The sequence below is a fragment of the Portunus trituberculatus genome, chromosome 43, assembly GCF_017591435.1.
Source record: "Portunus trituberculatus isolate SZX2019 chromosome 43, ASM1759143v1, whole genome shotgun sequence".
NCBI classification, from domain to species: Eukaryota; Metazoa; Arthropoda; class Malacostraca; order Decapoda; family Portunidae; genus Portunus; species Portunus trituberculatus.
This window is the reverse complement of record NC_059297.1, coordinates 22,639,190-22,655,388: the sequence shown is the minus strand read 5'-3', so window position 1 is coordinate 22,655,388 and position 16,199 is coordinate 22,639,190. Positions and strand designations below refer to the sequence as shown.

The following is a 16,199-nucleotide window of genomic DNA, read 5'->3' as shown; positions in this document are numbered from 1 at the left end:
AGAGAGAGAGAGAGAGAGAGAGAGAGAGAGAGAGAGAGAGAGAGAGAGAGAGAGAGAGAGAGAGAGAGAGAGAGAGAGAGAGAGAGAGAGAGAGAGAGAGAGAGAGAGAGAGAGAGAGAGAGAGAGAGAGAGAGAGAGAGAGAGAGAGAGAGAGAGAGAGAGAGAGAGAGAGAGAGAGAGAGAGAGAGAGAGAGAGAGAGAGAGAGAGAGAGAGAGAGCAAAAGCTATATGGAAGGCTGCCTCTGCATGACGGCCGTAGAGTGGGAGTAATAGTATGAGGGATGGAGGGGGGGTAGCTATTAGTGCATGGGTGGGTGAATGGATGGAGAGGGAGTGGGTTGGTAAGGGGGAGGGAAGAGCAGGGAGGTGTGGAAGGTACATAGGTGAAGTAATTAAAATTTGTACTTCTATTGACCTTTACACATGCCAGTATATAGGTGTGTGTGTGTGTGTGTGTGTGTGTGTGTGTGTGTGTGTGTGTGTGTGTGTGTGTGTGTGTGTGTGTGTGTGTGTGTGTGTGTGTGTGTGTGTGTGTGTGTGTGTGTGTGTGTGTGTTCCCGTGAGTAAAGGCATGCACAACCAACTAAACATACGAGCTAAATATTTACCGTGAGGCTTTGGCGCAGTAATAAACTCCCAAACCCCACCACACTCACGCCTTTGGTTCGAATTCCCCCCCCAGAGCGGAACCTCTGCATCAGGGACCAATACTGTCGCTGCCTCGCCTGCCAGTGACCCGCAGCCAGCCAGCATTACGCGACTAAACACCAGGAAAAAGAGCCGCTGGAAGGGGAGCGGCACTGAGGCACGAGGGCGGAAGCAGTGCAACCAACACGCCTCTCGAAAAGGTACGAATATAACTACAACCTTATTGGCTATACAGGGGGTAATGGGGCCTGGCACGGAGAATATGGGGCTACGTAATAGGGGTCTTTATATGGAAATGCAATGGGACTGTTTTTCCACCCATTTCTTTCGTTTTTTGTTATAATGGAATTGTGGGTTATTTGACTTTTTTCTCTTTTTGGATTTTATGAGGAACCTTTTTACTTTATTGATTTGGTATAAGTTCACGTAGAGAGTCTTGTTTAGTCTTATTTGCTTTACTAGTCTTCCTTTATTGTGGCTGGATGTCACGCTGCTGCATTGGTATACTATTGGTTTATCTGCTTAACTTTGTGCTTCTCCGTGTTTCTGGATGCGTGTGTCTGGGTGGGTAAGTTGGAGTAGATCTGCTACATAGTCTATCTGTCCGTCCGTCCTTCCATCTATTTGTTTCTCCTTCACTCTATCATTATTGTCTCTGTGTATCTATATATTTGTCTTTTCTGCCTTCAACAATGTTTACGTATATGTACACACTACACATTATAAATATATATACACATATTCTGAGCTGCAACAGATGATATTTTAGTCCCACGGGTTAACGAAGGGAATATGTAAATCTAAAGTTGAACACAGAGAGAACACAATGATGATGTTTTACTGTCACATACTGAATAAAGACATACGTACGTGAGGGGATTGTGACGTAGGAAATTCAAAAAGATGTAGGTCAGAGAGAGAGAGAATTAAGTGCACAAATGGGAGCTTATATTAGAGGTGGCTTGGAGTAGATGGGAAAACGACAAGGACGAGTGAAGGTTGCTGGACTCGTAACAAAAGTAAAAAAGCTTAATTATTTCTTGCATTTCTTAATCCTCCTCCTCCTCCTCCTCCTCCTCCTCCTCCTCCTCCTGGGAAGAAAACGAAAGAGGAAAAACGAAAAAGAAATAAGGAGAAAAATTCCGTCATATAAAATGAAGAAAAGAAATAAAGGATGAAACTTAAGAAACAGGAAAGGAACGAAGACAAATTGTGATCCTGATGAAAACTCTTGTGTCCCTCCTCCTTCTCCTCCTCCTCCTCCTCCTCCTCCTCCTCCTCTTCCTTCGTACTCATCCACTTCTTCCATTCCCTCCATTCCTCCCGCCCTCCCTCCTTCTCCTCCTCCACCTGCGAATCAAGAGGAATTAAGACAATGACAGTCTTTAGGGAAATCTGTCTATAGCTTGAGCCTGTGTGTGTCAGAGAGAGAGAGAGAGAGAGAGAGAGAGAGAGAGAGAGAGAGAGAGAGAGAGAGAGAGAGAGAGAGAGAGAGAGAGAGAGAGAGAGAGAGAGAGAGAGAGAGAGAGAGAGAAACAGATAGATGTACAGACAGAAAAATCATGACATTCTAAACTTATTACCATTACCACCACCACCATCACTACTCTATCGCCCTTCTAATACTAACATAAGCACACAAGAAGGAAGACTGCAGACACCCTCCTTAACAGCACATTACCATACACCTGAGCTAGGCTAGATCAAGTAACGGAAGAGCATAGGAAATATCCAGAGTTGGTGAACTGTGTCTGGTGTTGTGTGTGTCTTGGTAAAGTTTCAGTGCATTAAGTGTGTGTACTCTCTCTCTCTCTCTCTCTCTCTTGGCTCTGGTATCTGAAGGTACATACAGGAAACTTTGCTGTGTGTGTGTGTGTGTGTGTGTGTGTGTGTGTGTGTGTGTGTGTGTGTGTGTGTGTGTGTGTGTGTGTGTGTGTGTGTGTGTGTGTGTGTGTGTGTGTGTGTGTGTGTGTGTGTGTGTGTGTGTGTGTGTGTGTGTGTGTGTGTGTGTGTGTGTGTGTGTGTGTGTGTGTGTGTGTGTGTGTGTGTGTGTGTGTGTTTTTACATTACAAGGGCACTGGCCAAGGGCAAACACAGTGTTGGAAAAAAAAATCCCGCTGGTTGCCAGGCCCTGTTAAAAGAAAAGTAGAAAGAGAAAAACAAAAAATCTAAAAGGAGGGTCCAGTTAACGTAAGAGGTGTCTTGACACTCCTCTTTTGAAAGAGTTTAAGTCATAGGCAGGTGGAAATACAGACACAGGTAGAGAGTTCCAGAGTTTACCAGTGTAGGGAATGAAGGAGTGAAGATACTGGTTAACTCTTGCATTAGGAAGATGGACAGAATAGGGATGAGAAGAAGTAGAGAGTCTTGTGCAGCGAGGCCGCAGGAGGGGGAAGGCATGCAGTTAGCAAGTTCAGAAGAGCAGACAGCATGAAAACAGCGGTAGAAGACAGATAAAGATGCAACATTGCGGCGGTGACTTAAAGAATCAAGACAGTCAGTTAGAGGAGAAGAGTTGATAAGACGAAAAGCTTTAGATTCCACCTTGTTTAGTAAAGCTGTGTGTGGATCCCCCAGACATGAGAGCCATACTCCATACACGGGCGGATAAGGCCCTTGTACAGAGCAAGCAGCTGGGAGGGAGAGAAAATGGACGAAGACGCCATAGGACACCTAACTTCTTGGAAGCTGATTTAGCAAGAGTAGAGATGTGAAATTTCCAGTTTAGATTTTTAGTGAAGGATAGACCGAGTGTGTTTAATGTAGAGGAGAGGGAAGTTGAGTGTTATTGAAGAAGAGAGGATAGTTGTCTGGAAGGTTATGTCGAGTAGATAGTTGTAGAAATTGAGTTTTTGAGGCATTGAACAAAACCAGGTTTTCTCTGCCCCAATCAGAAACAAGTGAAAGATCAGAAGTTAGGCGTCCTATAGCATCTCGCCTTGAGTCATTTAATTGTTGTTGGGTTGGGCGTCTGTTGAACGCTGTTGAATAATGCAGGGTGGTATCATCAGCATAGGAGTGGATAGGGCATTGAGTCAGATTTAGGAGATCATTGATGAATAATAGAAAGAGAGTGGGTGATAGGACAGAACCCTGTGGAACACCACTGTTGATAGTTTTAGTGTGTGTGTGTGTGTGTGTGTGTGTGTGTGTGTGTGTGAGTGAGAGACTGTGAAGGAAAAGGACTGAGAGAGGAGAGAGAGAGAGAGAGAGAGAGAGAGAGAGAGAGAGAGAGAGAGAGAGAGAGAGAGAGAGAGAGAGAGAGAGAGAGAGAGAGAGAGAGAGAGAGAGAGAGAGAGAGAGAGAGAGAGAGAGAGAGAGAGAGAGAGAGAGAGAGAGAGAGAGAGAGAGAGAGAGAGAGAGAGAGAGAGAGAGAGAGAGAGAGAGAGAGAGAGAGAGAGAGAGAGAGAGAGAGTCAAAGCAACATAAGAAAACAAGACTGGCAAGAAATGAGACTGACAGGCACAGAGACAAACGAAGACAAAGAAACAAACAATAAAAAAATAAAACAAACGAACTACTAATAACAAAACACACCCCCAAAAAAATAAATAAGGATGAAACAGACAAACACATCCAACCACCACAGGAACAGACGAAGTAAACAAGGAAATAACAAAACTTGCAAACGAGGACTAATTGAACTGACAAGATAGACAGACACACAGACCGACAGACAGATGGACAGAAAGGTAACGACCCTAACCACCTATCAAGAGTGATTTAATGGTCCATTTACCTGGCTTGGATCATTAACTGGAGTGCCAATGATGCAACTTACTCCCCACCTCACTCCCTCTCCCACCTCACTCCCTCTCCCCACCAAACTCCCGCTTCCCTCATCTCCTCTCCACCTTTTCCTCTTGAAATGTCCACGTTGTTTGTTTCTTCTCTCTTTCCTTCCTCCTCCTCTTCCTCCTCCTCTTCTTCTTTTCTTCCTCCTCCTTTACTATTCTACCTCTTTTCTCTGTAGCTAGTTAGAAGTAGTTACCAAGCAGCCTTGAAAAGAACAAAAGGTCTGTTGCTGTTTGGCTTTCCTTTGTATTCCTCCACCTCCTCCACCTCCTCCTCCTCCTCCTCCTCCTCCTCCTCCTCCTCCTCCTCCTCCTCCTCCTTCACCTCCTCCTTCTCCTTCTCACATCCTCACTCCTCTCCTTTTATCTCATCTTCCCTTTTCTCCACGTCTTACTCTCTTCCTCTCTCCATCTCATCTCCTTTCCATAGTTATCTTCCTTTTTCCTTCGCTCCTCTTCATTCTTTTCCTAGTTATCTTTCTCCTCCTTCCTTCCTTCCTTCTTCACCCTGTTCTCCATTACTCCCATTACTTTTCTCTCTCTCCCCTAACCTCTCTATATTTTTCTCTTTCTCTTTTCCTCACTAACTCTTCTCTTCTTGTATATTGTTTCTTCTTGTTCTCTCTCTCTCTCTCTCTCTCTCTCTCTCTCTCTCTCTCCAACTATTTTTCATACTATCATTTCTTTTTTCATTTTTTTCTCCCTCTCCTCTCCATTTCCCCCTCTCATTCCTTCCTCCACTTCCCTATTTCCCTTCCTCCTCCCATCCCATTTTCTCTCGCAATTCCCATCTCCTCTTTCTTCCACAATCTCACCTCCTTCCTTCCTCTCCCCTCCTCTCCTATCTTCCCCTCTTTTCCCTCCCACCATTTTATGCTTATCCAAACTCTCCCACTCCCCTCTTCCTCTCCTCTCATATTTTCCACTCCCCTCTTCTCCATTCCATGTTCACCGTTTTCCAGCCTCCCTACTTCTCTCTTCCTTTCCTCTCGCCCCGCTCTGAGTGAGGGGAACAAGGGAGAGGGGAAAAAGAGGGAAAGGAAGAGGGGAGTGAGTCAGGAAGGGAGGATAAAAATGGAAAAGAGGTGAAGTGTTATGTTGTTGGAGTAATGATGGCAAAGGTTGAACGGTCAGTGGGTGGTAGGTGGGTGGGTGGGTGGGTGTGTGATGGTGTCTCTCTCTCTCTCTCTCTCTCTCTCTCTCTCTCTCTCTCTCTCTCTCTCTCTGGCTAAACAGTTAAAGACCAACAAATCAGCTGCTGGTTTGCTTTTCCTTTGTGTTCTTGTGTGTTTTCTTTGTGTTCCCTGTGTGTTACCTTTAATTTCCTCCTCCTCCTCCCCTCCTCGTCCTCCTTGTCCTCCTCCTTGTCCTCCTCTTCTCTTGAGTAAGACAGTTTAAGAGAAGGAGAAAGAGCACAAAGGGGAGGGAAGAGGAAAAAACGAGGAAGGGGAAGACGAAGAGGAAGAGGAAAAAGGAGGAGGAGAAGAAGAAGAAGAAGAAGAAGAAGAAGAAGAGAAAAGAAGAAGAAGAAGAAGAAGAAGAAGAAGAAGAAAGAAAAGAGAAAAGAAGAAGAAGAAGAAGAAAAGAAGAAGGAATGAAAAAGAAGATTAGGAAGATGAAAGAGAAGAAGAAGAAAAAAAAGGAAGAGAAGGAAAAGAGCAAGAGATAAGCCACTCAAGAAAATGGGAAGGAAAAAGAAGAAGAAAAGTGGAAAAGGGAAATGAAAAGAAGTGTGTGTGTGTGTGTGTGTGTGTGTAATGCAACGAGTTAATTGCTTCGAGTCTGACCTCCTTCATTCACTTCATTGTCTCATTTGTTCATTCTCTCTCTCTCTCTCTCTCTCTCTCTCTCTCTCTCTCTCTCTCTCTCTACTCGTGTATTCAGTTTCTTAATTTGCAACATTCTAAAACACTAATTTTTTTCTAATTTTCTTTCTTTGTTGTATCTATTTTCTTCTTTGCCTTTTATTCATGAGCTACTTATAGACTTTAATTTGCTTGGTGACTTGACTAATTCTCTCTCTCTCTCTCTCTCTCTCTCTCTCTCTCTCTCTCTCTCTCTCTCTCTCTCTCTCTCCAACTTTTCCTGTTCTCTTCTTCTTCTTTTCTTTCTGTCGCTTTTACTTCCGTCACTGATTCGCTTCACTTCAATGCTTCATTCATTAGCTGACTCATAATTTTGCTTCACTTGTCAAGAAGAGGGGAGGAGGAGGAGGAGGAGGAGGAGGAGGACGAGGACGAGGAGGGGAGGCAAGGCAAGCCAAAGTTTTAATCCCCACTTAAGCCGTTCCTCCTCTCCTCCTCTCTTTCTCCTCCTCCTCCTCCTCCTTCTCCTCCTCCTCCTCCTCCTCCTCCTCCTCCTCCTCCTCCTCCTCCTCCTCCTCCTCCTCCTCGAAAGTAAAACTGACTCCACATCTCGAAGCTTCACAAACTCAATTACCTAAACTCAGATTGTGTTCCTCCCGCAGCTTTATCTACCTGCATCTATCTCTCGCTCTGTGTGTGTCTGTGTTTGTCTGTTACTCTTACGATAAATGTCTTTGTTATCTAAGTATTTTTCGGTCTGTGTCTGTTCATGTCTCGCTTTCTGTGATTTTTTGATGTTTATATTCTCTTTATCTATCTATACCTTTTACTCATCCATGTATCTATTTATCTACTTATTCATCTTTCTATCTGTATCTGTATATCTGTCTATCTTTATCTGTGCATGTTTATCTATGTTCATCTATTTGTCCTAAGATGCATGACTATCGTTCTGCGTAGCTATTATTCATATTCTTTTATATACCTATCTACCTATGTATCTACCTACGTATCTACCAACGTATGTATCTATCTATCTACCTGTGTATCTACTTATAACTGTAATGTCTATCTTGCCAACATCTCCCCTCAAAGGAAAGACCACGCCAGAAAAGTCTTTATTTCATTCCTGTCCTCACTTTCCCTCTTCACATGCTCGGATTCACTCGCTCTCCTCTCTCCCCTTTATCCCTCATACTACAGCACTCCGACCTATCTAATTAGAGGTCTTTCTCCTGTACTCACCGCATCTCCTGTACTCTTCTATACACTCTTTCAGGCACCTCTCTTCCTGCCGTTGTTTCCGAGTGGGTGAATCACGTAATGGTGGTGCATTTTGTCCCTCTCAGCCCACTCTCTCTCTCTCTCTCTCTCTCTCTCTCTCTCTCTCTCTCTCTCTCTCTCTCTCTCTCTCTCTCTCTCAGCCAGTCCCTTCGCTAATTAATTCACCTTTACTTGATGCACCAAATCTGTTCACCTCCAGTTATTTTCACCGTGTATTCTTCTCGCTTCACCCACATTGCTTTTACCGTCTTTTCGTGTCCCACCACTGCCACACTCGTGAAGTTACTCATTGCTTCCAATCAGACTCCTAACCTTTGCCTTTCATTTTATATCCAAGTCTCATTTGCATTTGTGATGGCTGCTACAATTATTCCATCACGTAGTCTCTCTCTCTCTCTCTCTCTCTCTCTCTCTCTCTCTCTCTCTCTCTCTCTCTCTCTCTCTCTCTCTCTCTCGCTTTCTCCCTTTTATCCCCTTGCTTGTTTTTCTTTCTTTCATCATACGCAATGGAAAGACTTAATTACTTTTTTTTTCTCTTACTCTCGTTTTCTTTTCCTTTCATGATTCCTTCGTCTCATCTTGCATTCTAATAGATAAATGAAATCAAGTTTTGTATCTAAGTTTATGTATCATTTAAAATTTGCAGTCTATGTATGCATGTACGTATTTATGTATGTATATATGTATCTATCTATCTCTGTCTGTCTATTTGCCTGTATGTCTGTCTAGTCTGTCTTTCTTTCTCTCTATCTATCGATCTATTTATCTGTGTATCTATCTATCTGTTTTCCAAAGTACTGTTAAAATGCATCTCAAAATCTTAATTGATATCTTTTATACTCTCTCTCTCTCTCTCTCTCTCTCTCTCTCTCTCTCTCTCTCTCTCTCTCTCTCTCTCTCTCTCTCTCTCTGTGTGTGTGTGTGTGTGTGTGTGTGTGTGTGTGTGTGTGTGTGTGTGTGTGTGTGTGTGTGTGTGTGTGTGTGCGCGTGTGTGTGTGTTCAAGCAAATTATTACTGACTGGATCCCCCGCGAGCCTCTCTCAGGTACGCGGACAGGTAAACGCAATTACTTAATTAATCCAAGTGCGTTATGAAGATTTATACCGCAGTCCCTCTTACCCCCCCACACTCTCTCTCTCTCTCTCTCTCTCTCTCTCTCTCTCTCTGATAACAGGAAGTAATACTGAAAGCACGTAATAACATAAAACATGACCAGAGAGGCGAGATGAGATGAGATGCTTTTCTTACTCCCTCCCCTCTCCCCACATCCCTCTACCCTTTCCCCTCCACTACCAACACCAACACCTCCTTCCTCTCCTCCTTCTCCAGCAGCTAAAAATTTCCGTGCATAAAACTAACGCATTATAACACAAGCAGAAGTTTTAAGCACCATGCACACCGCTGCGAAATCTTCCCGTAATCATAGAAGTCGGTAGAAGATTTTTTTTTTTTACCGTGCCTTTAGCTCACTCACCCACTCATCCACGCACACGCACACGCACACGCACACGCACACACACTACGAAGACATAACAAATTCCGTGTATTAAGTCTGAGAAGTGGAAGGAGATGGAGTATTCGTGTGTTTCTTGTTGATGATAAGGTGGTGGTGGTGGTGGTGGTGGTGGTGGTGGTGGTGGGGGTTGTTATGATGGTGCTGGAAGAAGGACTTATTATGCAATTTTATGGGAGAACCTTTTAGGAAGTGAGGGAGTGTCTGATTGACTAAGTGTGTAGTAATGTTGGTATGTTCCTCATGGTATGTACGTGAAAGCTGGTAGTAGTAGCAGTAGTAGTAGTAGTAGTAGTAGTAGTAGTAGTAGCAGTAGCAGCAGCAGTAGCAGTAGTAGCAGTAGCAGTAGTAGTAGTAGTAGTAGTAGTAGTAGTAGTAGTAGTAGTAGTAGCAGCAGTAGCAGCAGCAGCAGCAGCAGTAGCAGCAGCAGCAGTAGTAGTAGTAGTAGTAGTAGTAGCAGTAGTAGTAGCAGCAGCAGCAGCAGCAGCAGCAGCAGCAGCAGCAGCAGCAGCAGCAGCAGTAGTAGCAGCAGCAGTGTGTGTGTGTGTGTGTGTGTGTGTGTGTGTGTGTGTGTGTGTGTGTGTGTGTGTGTGTGTGTGTGTGTGTGTGTGTGTGTGTGTGTGTGTGTGTGTGTGCGTGCGTGTGCGTGTTCGTGTGCGTGTGTGTCTGTCTGTCTGTCCGTTCCCATAACAACGCATTCACCAGGGAAATAAATATACTAAACCCCTATTTGCATCGAATCCTGGTTCCGATTTCCTACAAGTGGCAATAAACGTACAGTAGTTTGGAAAAACTGTTGTCCTTTTTCACTTAGTAACATTGATATAAATCTAACCTTACTTGTGCAGCCGTCAAGAGGCGATCCCACGGAGGCCTGGACAAATGAAATAACAACAGTGGGCAGGCTGGGTTGGTCTGAGCTGGGGAGGACTTGGGGATGCTAGAGGAGAATGGTAAAGGCTGGGAAGCGAGGGATGTGTGTGGGAGACTAGAGAGAGGAAGGGAGGGACGGATCTGTCTGAGGCTGTCTTTTTTCTCTCCCTATTCTTATATGAAGTTAGTTTCGTATATCCATTTATATCCATGGCATACACACACACGCGCGCGCGCGCACGCACGCACGCACGCGCACACACACACACACACACACACACACACACACACACACACACACACACACACACACACACACACACACACACACACACACACACACACACACACACACACACACACACAGAGAGAGAGAGAGAGAGAGAGAGAGAGAGAGAGAGAGAGAGAGAGAGAGAGAGAGAGAGAGAGAGAGAGAGAGAGAGAGAGATACTTCACAATAAAACAGCGGATATAATGGCGAAGTTTGTCATTCTGGAAGTTAAGTCTATGGGAACTTTCCCCTTTAATTAGGTAACCTACAAAATTTTAATTACAATATTTTCCTTTTCCAGGAACGGATTTTAATGAGTTGGGAGATTTCATCAGATTTTGATATGCATTCTCAGCTGACCTTCTGACCTGACCCAGGTCAACGATCTACATCCCTGCATATGTATGTACGGCTCGGGCTTTATAGCGAAACCAAACTGCCATCAAACGCGCAGGCATGACGGTGACACGCCGGACTGCAATCTGCCTGATGAATTTCATCCGATTTGAGCCTTCAGTTTAGGACGCCCATCGCACATATGATAGCTCGCGTCCCCGCTGGCTCGCTGGCTGGCTGGCTTACTGGCTGGTTCGCTGGCTGGCTAGCTCGCTGGCTTACTAGCTGGCGCATACACCCACGCGCACAGGTACGCAGGCACACATGCACGCAGGCACACATGCACGCAGGCACATGCACGCTGGCTCGCACACACACACACACACACACACACACACACACACACACACACACACACACACACAGTCTTCTTAGCAGTTCTCGCACAAAGACATTTCTGTGAAACATTTCGATAGTTGATTTACAGATAATCACGAGTGTCGTATTTTGACAAGTTTAATTAATTAATATATTCCCATGAAATTAGCAATGCATCTCCGTGTTCTACTTGATTTATGACTCCCAACTGTTGTGACCAATAATGCACGCCCATGAAATCGATGTGTGTCTTGTAAGGCTCGTGAGTAGAGACCCTTGCTGAGGTACATGATTGACTGCAGCACCTCGTCAACACAAACTAAGAGTTTACCAGTCTATCAACCCCCAGGTAGAGGAAAATGAACAGCCGAGGATCCATGAACACTGATTTACTACTCGATCTTGACAGTCACGGCCATGTCTGCTACACTGTTCCTTCTTGATTTTTTCCTGTCCCGCTCTGGCCTGCTTCACTCCTGCCTACCCTAATCTTACCTGTCCCATTGCTGCCTGTCCTACTTCGTCCTATACCAACTCCTACTGTCATTCCTTCCTATACCCACTCCTCTCTATCCCTTCCTCTACCAACAGTGGCCCATGAATTTAAGCTCTCATTACACATCACATTAAAAAAAAGTTGTGAAAAAATGTCACCAGAAAAAAAAAGAAATGATCAGGTGATACTAAACACACATCCGAAATTATTACTTCGCCATCTCACTTAACTACACAATCTGGATCTTGAATGAGTTTCGCACGTAATTAATTTTTCTGAACACGGCAGCATCCCGGTGGCGGCACTTGAGGAAATTAAGTTAAGGTGAACCTTACTTATAACTTGAGCGAAATATATAAGGCTCGCAGGTTAACTCATTTCCCTAAAGACGTCGTCAGGTGGGGGCGCTGTATTTAAAGTTGCTGGAAATTTCTTGTTGCTGCTATGTAGGTTGTGTAACAGTGCAGATTATTTTTTTTTTAACCTATCTCTGTCTTCTCGTTTTTCCCTCCTCCCCAGACGATCTCACCACCAAAACACACACTCAGATTTAAAGACTAAAACCCGACGAATTAATCATGCAAGAAGTGGTGTTTCCAGACTGAACACTCCGGCGAGGATCAGACCAGGGAGCGAGCATGCACCGGACTAACACCGCAGCAATGGGCCGAGAGATTTCATTTAATCCTCACCAGGTTTTGCCTTTATTCGTATAAGCCAGTACAACAGGTGTGTACGGGGGGCGTGGGTGGGGAGGTAGTGGGTAGGCGGATGAGTAGGTGTGTGTGTGTGTGTGTGTGTGTGTGTGTGTGTGTGTGTGTGTGTGTGTGGATGGGTAAGCAAGCTAGCGAGCGAACAAGCCAGCCAACCAGCAGAGAGCCACAAGGTCAGGCAAAGCTCACTACACCACTGCTTCCTCTGTGCACATATTGCTTGCTTGCTTGCTTGCTTGTGTGTGTGTGTGTGTGTGTGTGTGTGTGGAATTAACTCATCGCTGGAGGCATGCTGTGAGCCGCGCTGCTCCGTGCGATCAAGGCCGTCAGTGGGATCTGTGTTGTATTACTGTGTTAAAGGGCAACCATTTATACGTGTGATGTAGGAGGTTAGAGTGGTGTGCCTGAGGTTGGGTGATGGAAACAGAGGTAGTGACCGTGTGTGTGTGTGTGTGTGTGTGTGTGTGTGTGTGTGTGTGTGTGTGTGTGTGTGTGTGTGTGTGTGTGTGTGTGTGTGTGTGTGTGTGTGTGTGTGTGTGTGTGTGTGTGTGTGTGTGTGTGTGTGTGTGTGTGTGTGTGTGTGTGTGTGTGTGTGTGTGTGTGTGTGTGTGTGTGTGTGTGTGTGTGTGTGTGTGTGTGTGTGTGTGTGTGTGTTGTTTTCTTCTTTGTCAAGGGCAAGATAACAAAAAATAAATAAATAAAAGGTCTATTGAAGGTGCTAGTCCCTTAAGAAGACAGACCGAAAGCAAGCCTGAAACTACATTACCAGGTGTCTTTCAGCTTGTCTTTACAGTGCGTTAATGTCTGCCATGTAAATTGTATCATTTTAAATTTCAACCTCCTAGATATCTACACGAACATTTCAGCCAAATTAATTCCATCCACGATAGACTTCCTCAACCTAATCTAACTTATCCTAGTCTTACCTTACCTTAACTAACCTATCATGGAAAACTTTACATTTACTTTATTTTGTTTCATATTCATCTAGTCATATAATCAGCTAATCTATTTCCTGTCTATCTATCCATTTTATATTTCATTTTTCTAGAGGGGAGGGAAATGATTCAGTTAAGGAATACCCAAAGGTGAATTAGCCTGCGAGGAACATAAGGTGTAGAGTGTCAGTGAGAATGTGTTAAGGAGGCTGGGAAATGTTACCTGAGTACATGGACCCCAATTCCTAAAGGTTCCTCCGGTCTACTGCCATCTCGACCACTTTTAACAGGACTTAGTGGAAGTTACTGAGATTCTCAAGGCAGTTTCCGTGATTAAAGCGAGAGTTTAACAAAGAATCTGTCCCTTTACTGTAAGAAAAACACTTACGAGAACCCCCATCATCATCTCTGCGGCCTTTGAAAATAGTCCTTATGAGGGAAAAAAGTGCTAAGTATAAGAGCCTTAATCTTTCGCATCGGTAACATTAGCACGTACCTTCACACACTGTTCTCTTTGGCTGGGTGGTCGCCTTAGCTGTGTGTGTGTGTGTGTGTGTGTGTGTGTGTGTGTGTGTGTGTGTGTGTGTGTGTGTGTGTGTGTGTGTGTGTGTGTGTGTGTGTGTGTGTGTGAACAATATTCCATGCGTGCATTTACTTTCGGGTTAGTTACGGCTGTTATTATCTGCATTTCATTAAAGGATTCACAGCAGTGGCAGCGATTTATGTTGCGTTGTGCTTTGTGTTGTTAAATGTTTATTCACGCTGCGCTACATACCCACCTACATACAAAACACACATACACACATACTACATACCTAAGTGCATTGATATACCACAATAAACAACAGATATACAATTACAAGAACAAAACAACTACAGGAAAGACGCAAAAAAGGAAAAATAAAATAATACTCCCTGTGTGATAATAAAACTCACATATTAAAGTCCAACTACCGTCCTTATCTATGAATATGATCTAATTTCCTTCTAAAAAAAGATCCCCATTGACTTCATTACCATCCTAATTACTGATACACGGAAATCTTCACTCTCAATCACAGAGAGAGAGAGAGAGAGAGAGAGAGAGAGAGAGAGAGAGAGAGAGAGAGAGAGAGAGAGAGAGAGAGAGAGAGAGAGAGAGAGAGAGAGAGAGAGAGAGAGAGAGAGAGAGAGAGAGAGAGAGAGAGAGAGAGAGAGAGAGAGAGAGAGAGAGAGAGAGAGAGAGAGAGAGAGAGAGAGAGAGAGAGAGAGAGGGGGAGGGATAGGTAGGCAGAAAGCACCCTCCATCCATTTTCTATGCTTTTGATGCTTTGGGAAGGAAAGGGTAACCAGAGCCTCCTTACTCTTAGCGGGCGTGTGTGCATCTCTCTCTCTCTCTCTCTCTCTCTCTCTCTCTCTCTCTCTCTCTCTCTCTCTCTCTCTCTCTCTCTCTCTCTCCATGGCGGCATCAATAATGAGTGAGGGTCATGGTTGCACACTCAGGCAGCATCAAGGCGGCCCTTCAATATCGATGAGGTAGTGATGCTCAAATTTATCCCGTCATTCATAACCCTCGCGCTCCACTGTGCCGCCGCTGTCTGATGCCAGTTAGGGCCCGGCGCACTCATAGTCATAGTCAGAAGTGGAATATTTGATAAACGTTCACCAGATACATGGAAACACCACTGAAAGCCTTTGCCAGTTAGTTCCACAGGAGCATGTTCAGAGTAGTGGAGGCGAGGCGAGGCGTGGAAACATTTTGGGAATACATAGAATACGCACCTAAATTGGCGCTTCTTTAGTATTCTTTCCTTTTCTTTTATGGAAGAGTCAATTAGCGTGGCCTTTTTTCCGCTAAATTTTCTTTTGCATCTGGGTTTTCCTCACTTGTCAATTAAGAAAAAATTATAAATATTCTAATGATGTCATACATTTCAATTTCTTTCAACAAGTCAGGCAAATTGTACCTTCAACCAATATTTGAGGATGAGAAAGAAATCGCAAACTTAAATGTAGTCTGGTTCAAACACAATGAGATAACAATAGATACATTTATTACTATCCCTATTTTATTTCCTTCACGAGGTTCAGTTTGCTTACTTTCGTTACTCGCTGATATGTATCTTGTACCTTGCTCAGTGTCTATGAATTATAAATCAGAACGACAAAGTTAGACAGATAATGTCTTATTCTGGTATTTGAAAACAGGAGAGAAATCATGACCCACAGCCAATGTCTGACAATTGCTGCATTGCAGTATTTAATGTGTGGAATTCTCATTCACCAGTCAGCTTGATAAAGACGTGGAGTTGCTGTAATATACTTCTATCACAATTCCTTATTTGCTTTCTCAGTATTTGAATTCCATGACTAAATGTATCAATGCCAAAAATGATTCGTCAAACGATGCCATGTTATTTTTCACATATTCACTTCTTGATTTGCACACATTTTTATTTTATATTAAATTTTTTCCTTGGAGATCTATCAATCACATCTGTAATGATTAATCGTCTCATCATTTCCTTACCTCTGACTTACTGTCTTTAGTCTTTTCCTACCGCCGCAATGTTGCATCTCTTGTTTTCTTCTACCGCTATTTCTCATGCCAACCCAACTGATCTTGCTAACTGCATGCTTCCTCTCCTCCCGCGGTCTCGCTGCACATGAATTTCTTCTTTCTCTCACCACTAACTTGTCCACCTCTCCAATGCAAGAGATAACTAGATTTGCTTACCTTACTTTCATACCTCACCAATTCCCTAGTACCCTATGGAGTACCCTATAGAGCTACTAAACCTTCACATCGAACATAGGCACATACCTCAACCATGTGATGTCAGGCGTGGGGTCACCCTCGGCGGCACAATTCAGCGTCGCAGGGTCGCCTCGCCGCACGACCATGGCCTGCGGGTGCTCCACTATCCGGGGTGCTCGTCCGTCGCCGCCTACAGGAGAGAGAGAAAACAGGACGTGTGAGGGCTGAGAAACGCCAGGAAGGAGAATAGAGGGAGAGTGAGGAGAGGTAAGAGAGCGTGAAGAAGGACACGAGAACGGAAGAGCAAAAGAAAAAGACGGGGAAAAAGGATTGAGGGAGAGAGGTAAATGAGCGTGAAGGAGTGTGCAGGAGGATGCGAAAAGGCGAAGAGAGGCAGGGAGAGGGAGAGGGAG

At 44.3% G+C, this 16,199-nt stretch overlaps 1 protein-coding gene across 1 annotated transcript in view; it reads right to left on the bottom strand.

The window, feature by feature from the left end:
* Positions 1-16,199, bottom strand: part of LOC123518006 (roundabout homolog 2-like) — a 125,172-nt gene that overhangs the window by 91,715 nt on the left and 17,258 nt on the right. Inside the window, exon 2 of the mRNA XM_045278507.1 lies at positions 15,853-15,976. Within this exon, the coding sequence (XP_045134442.1) occupies positions 15,853-15,976 (124 nt within the window). The remainder of the gene's footprint in view (positions 1-15,852; positions 15,977-16,199) is intronic.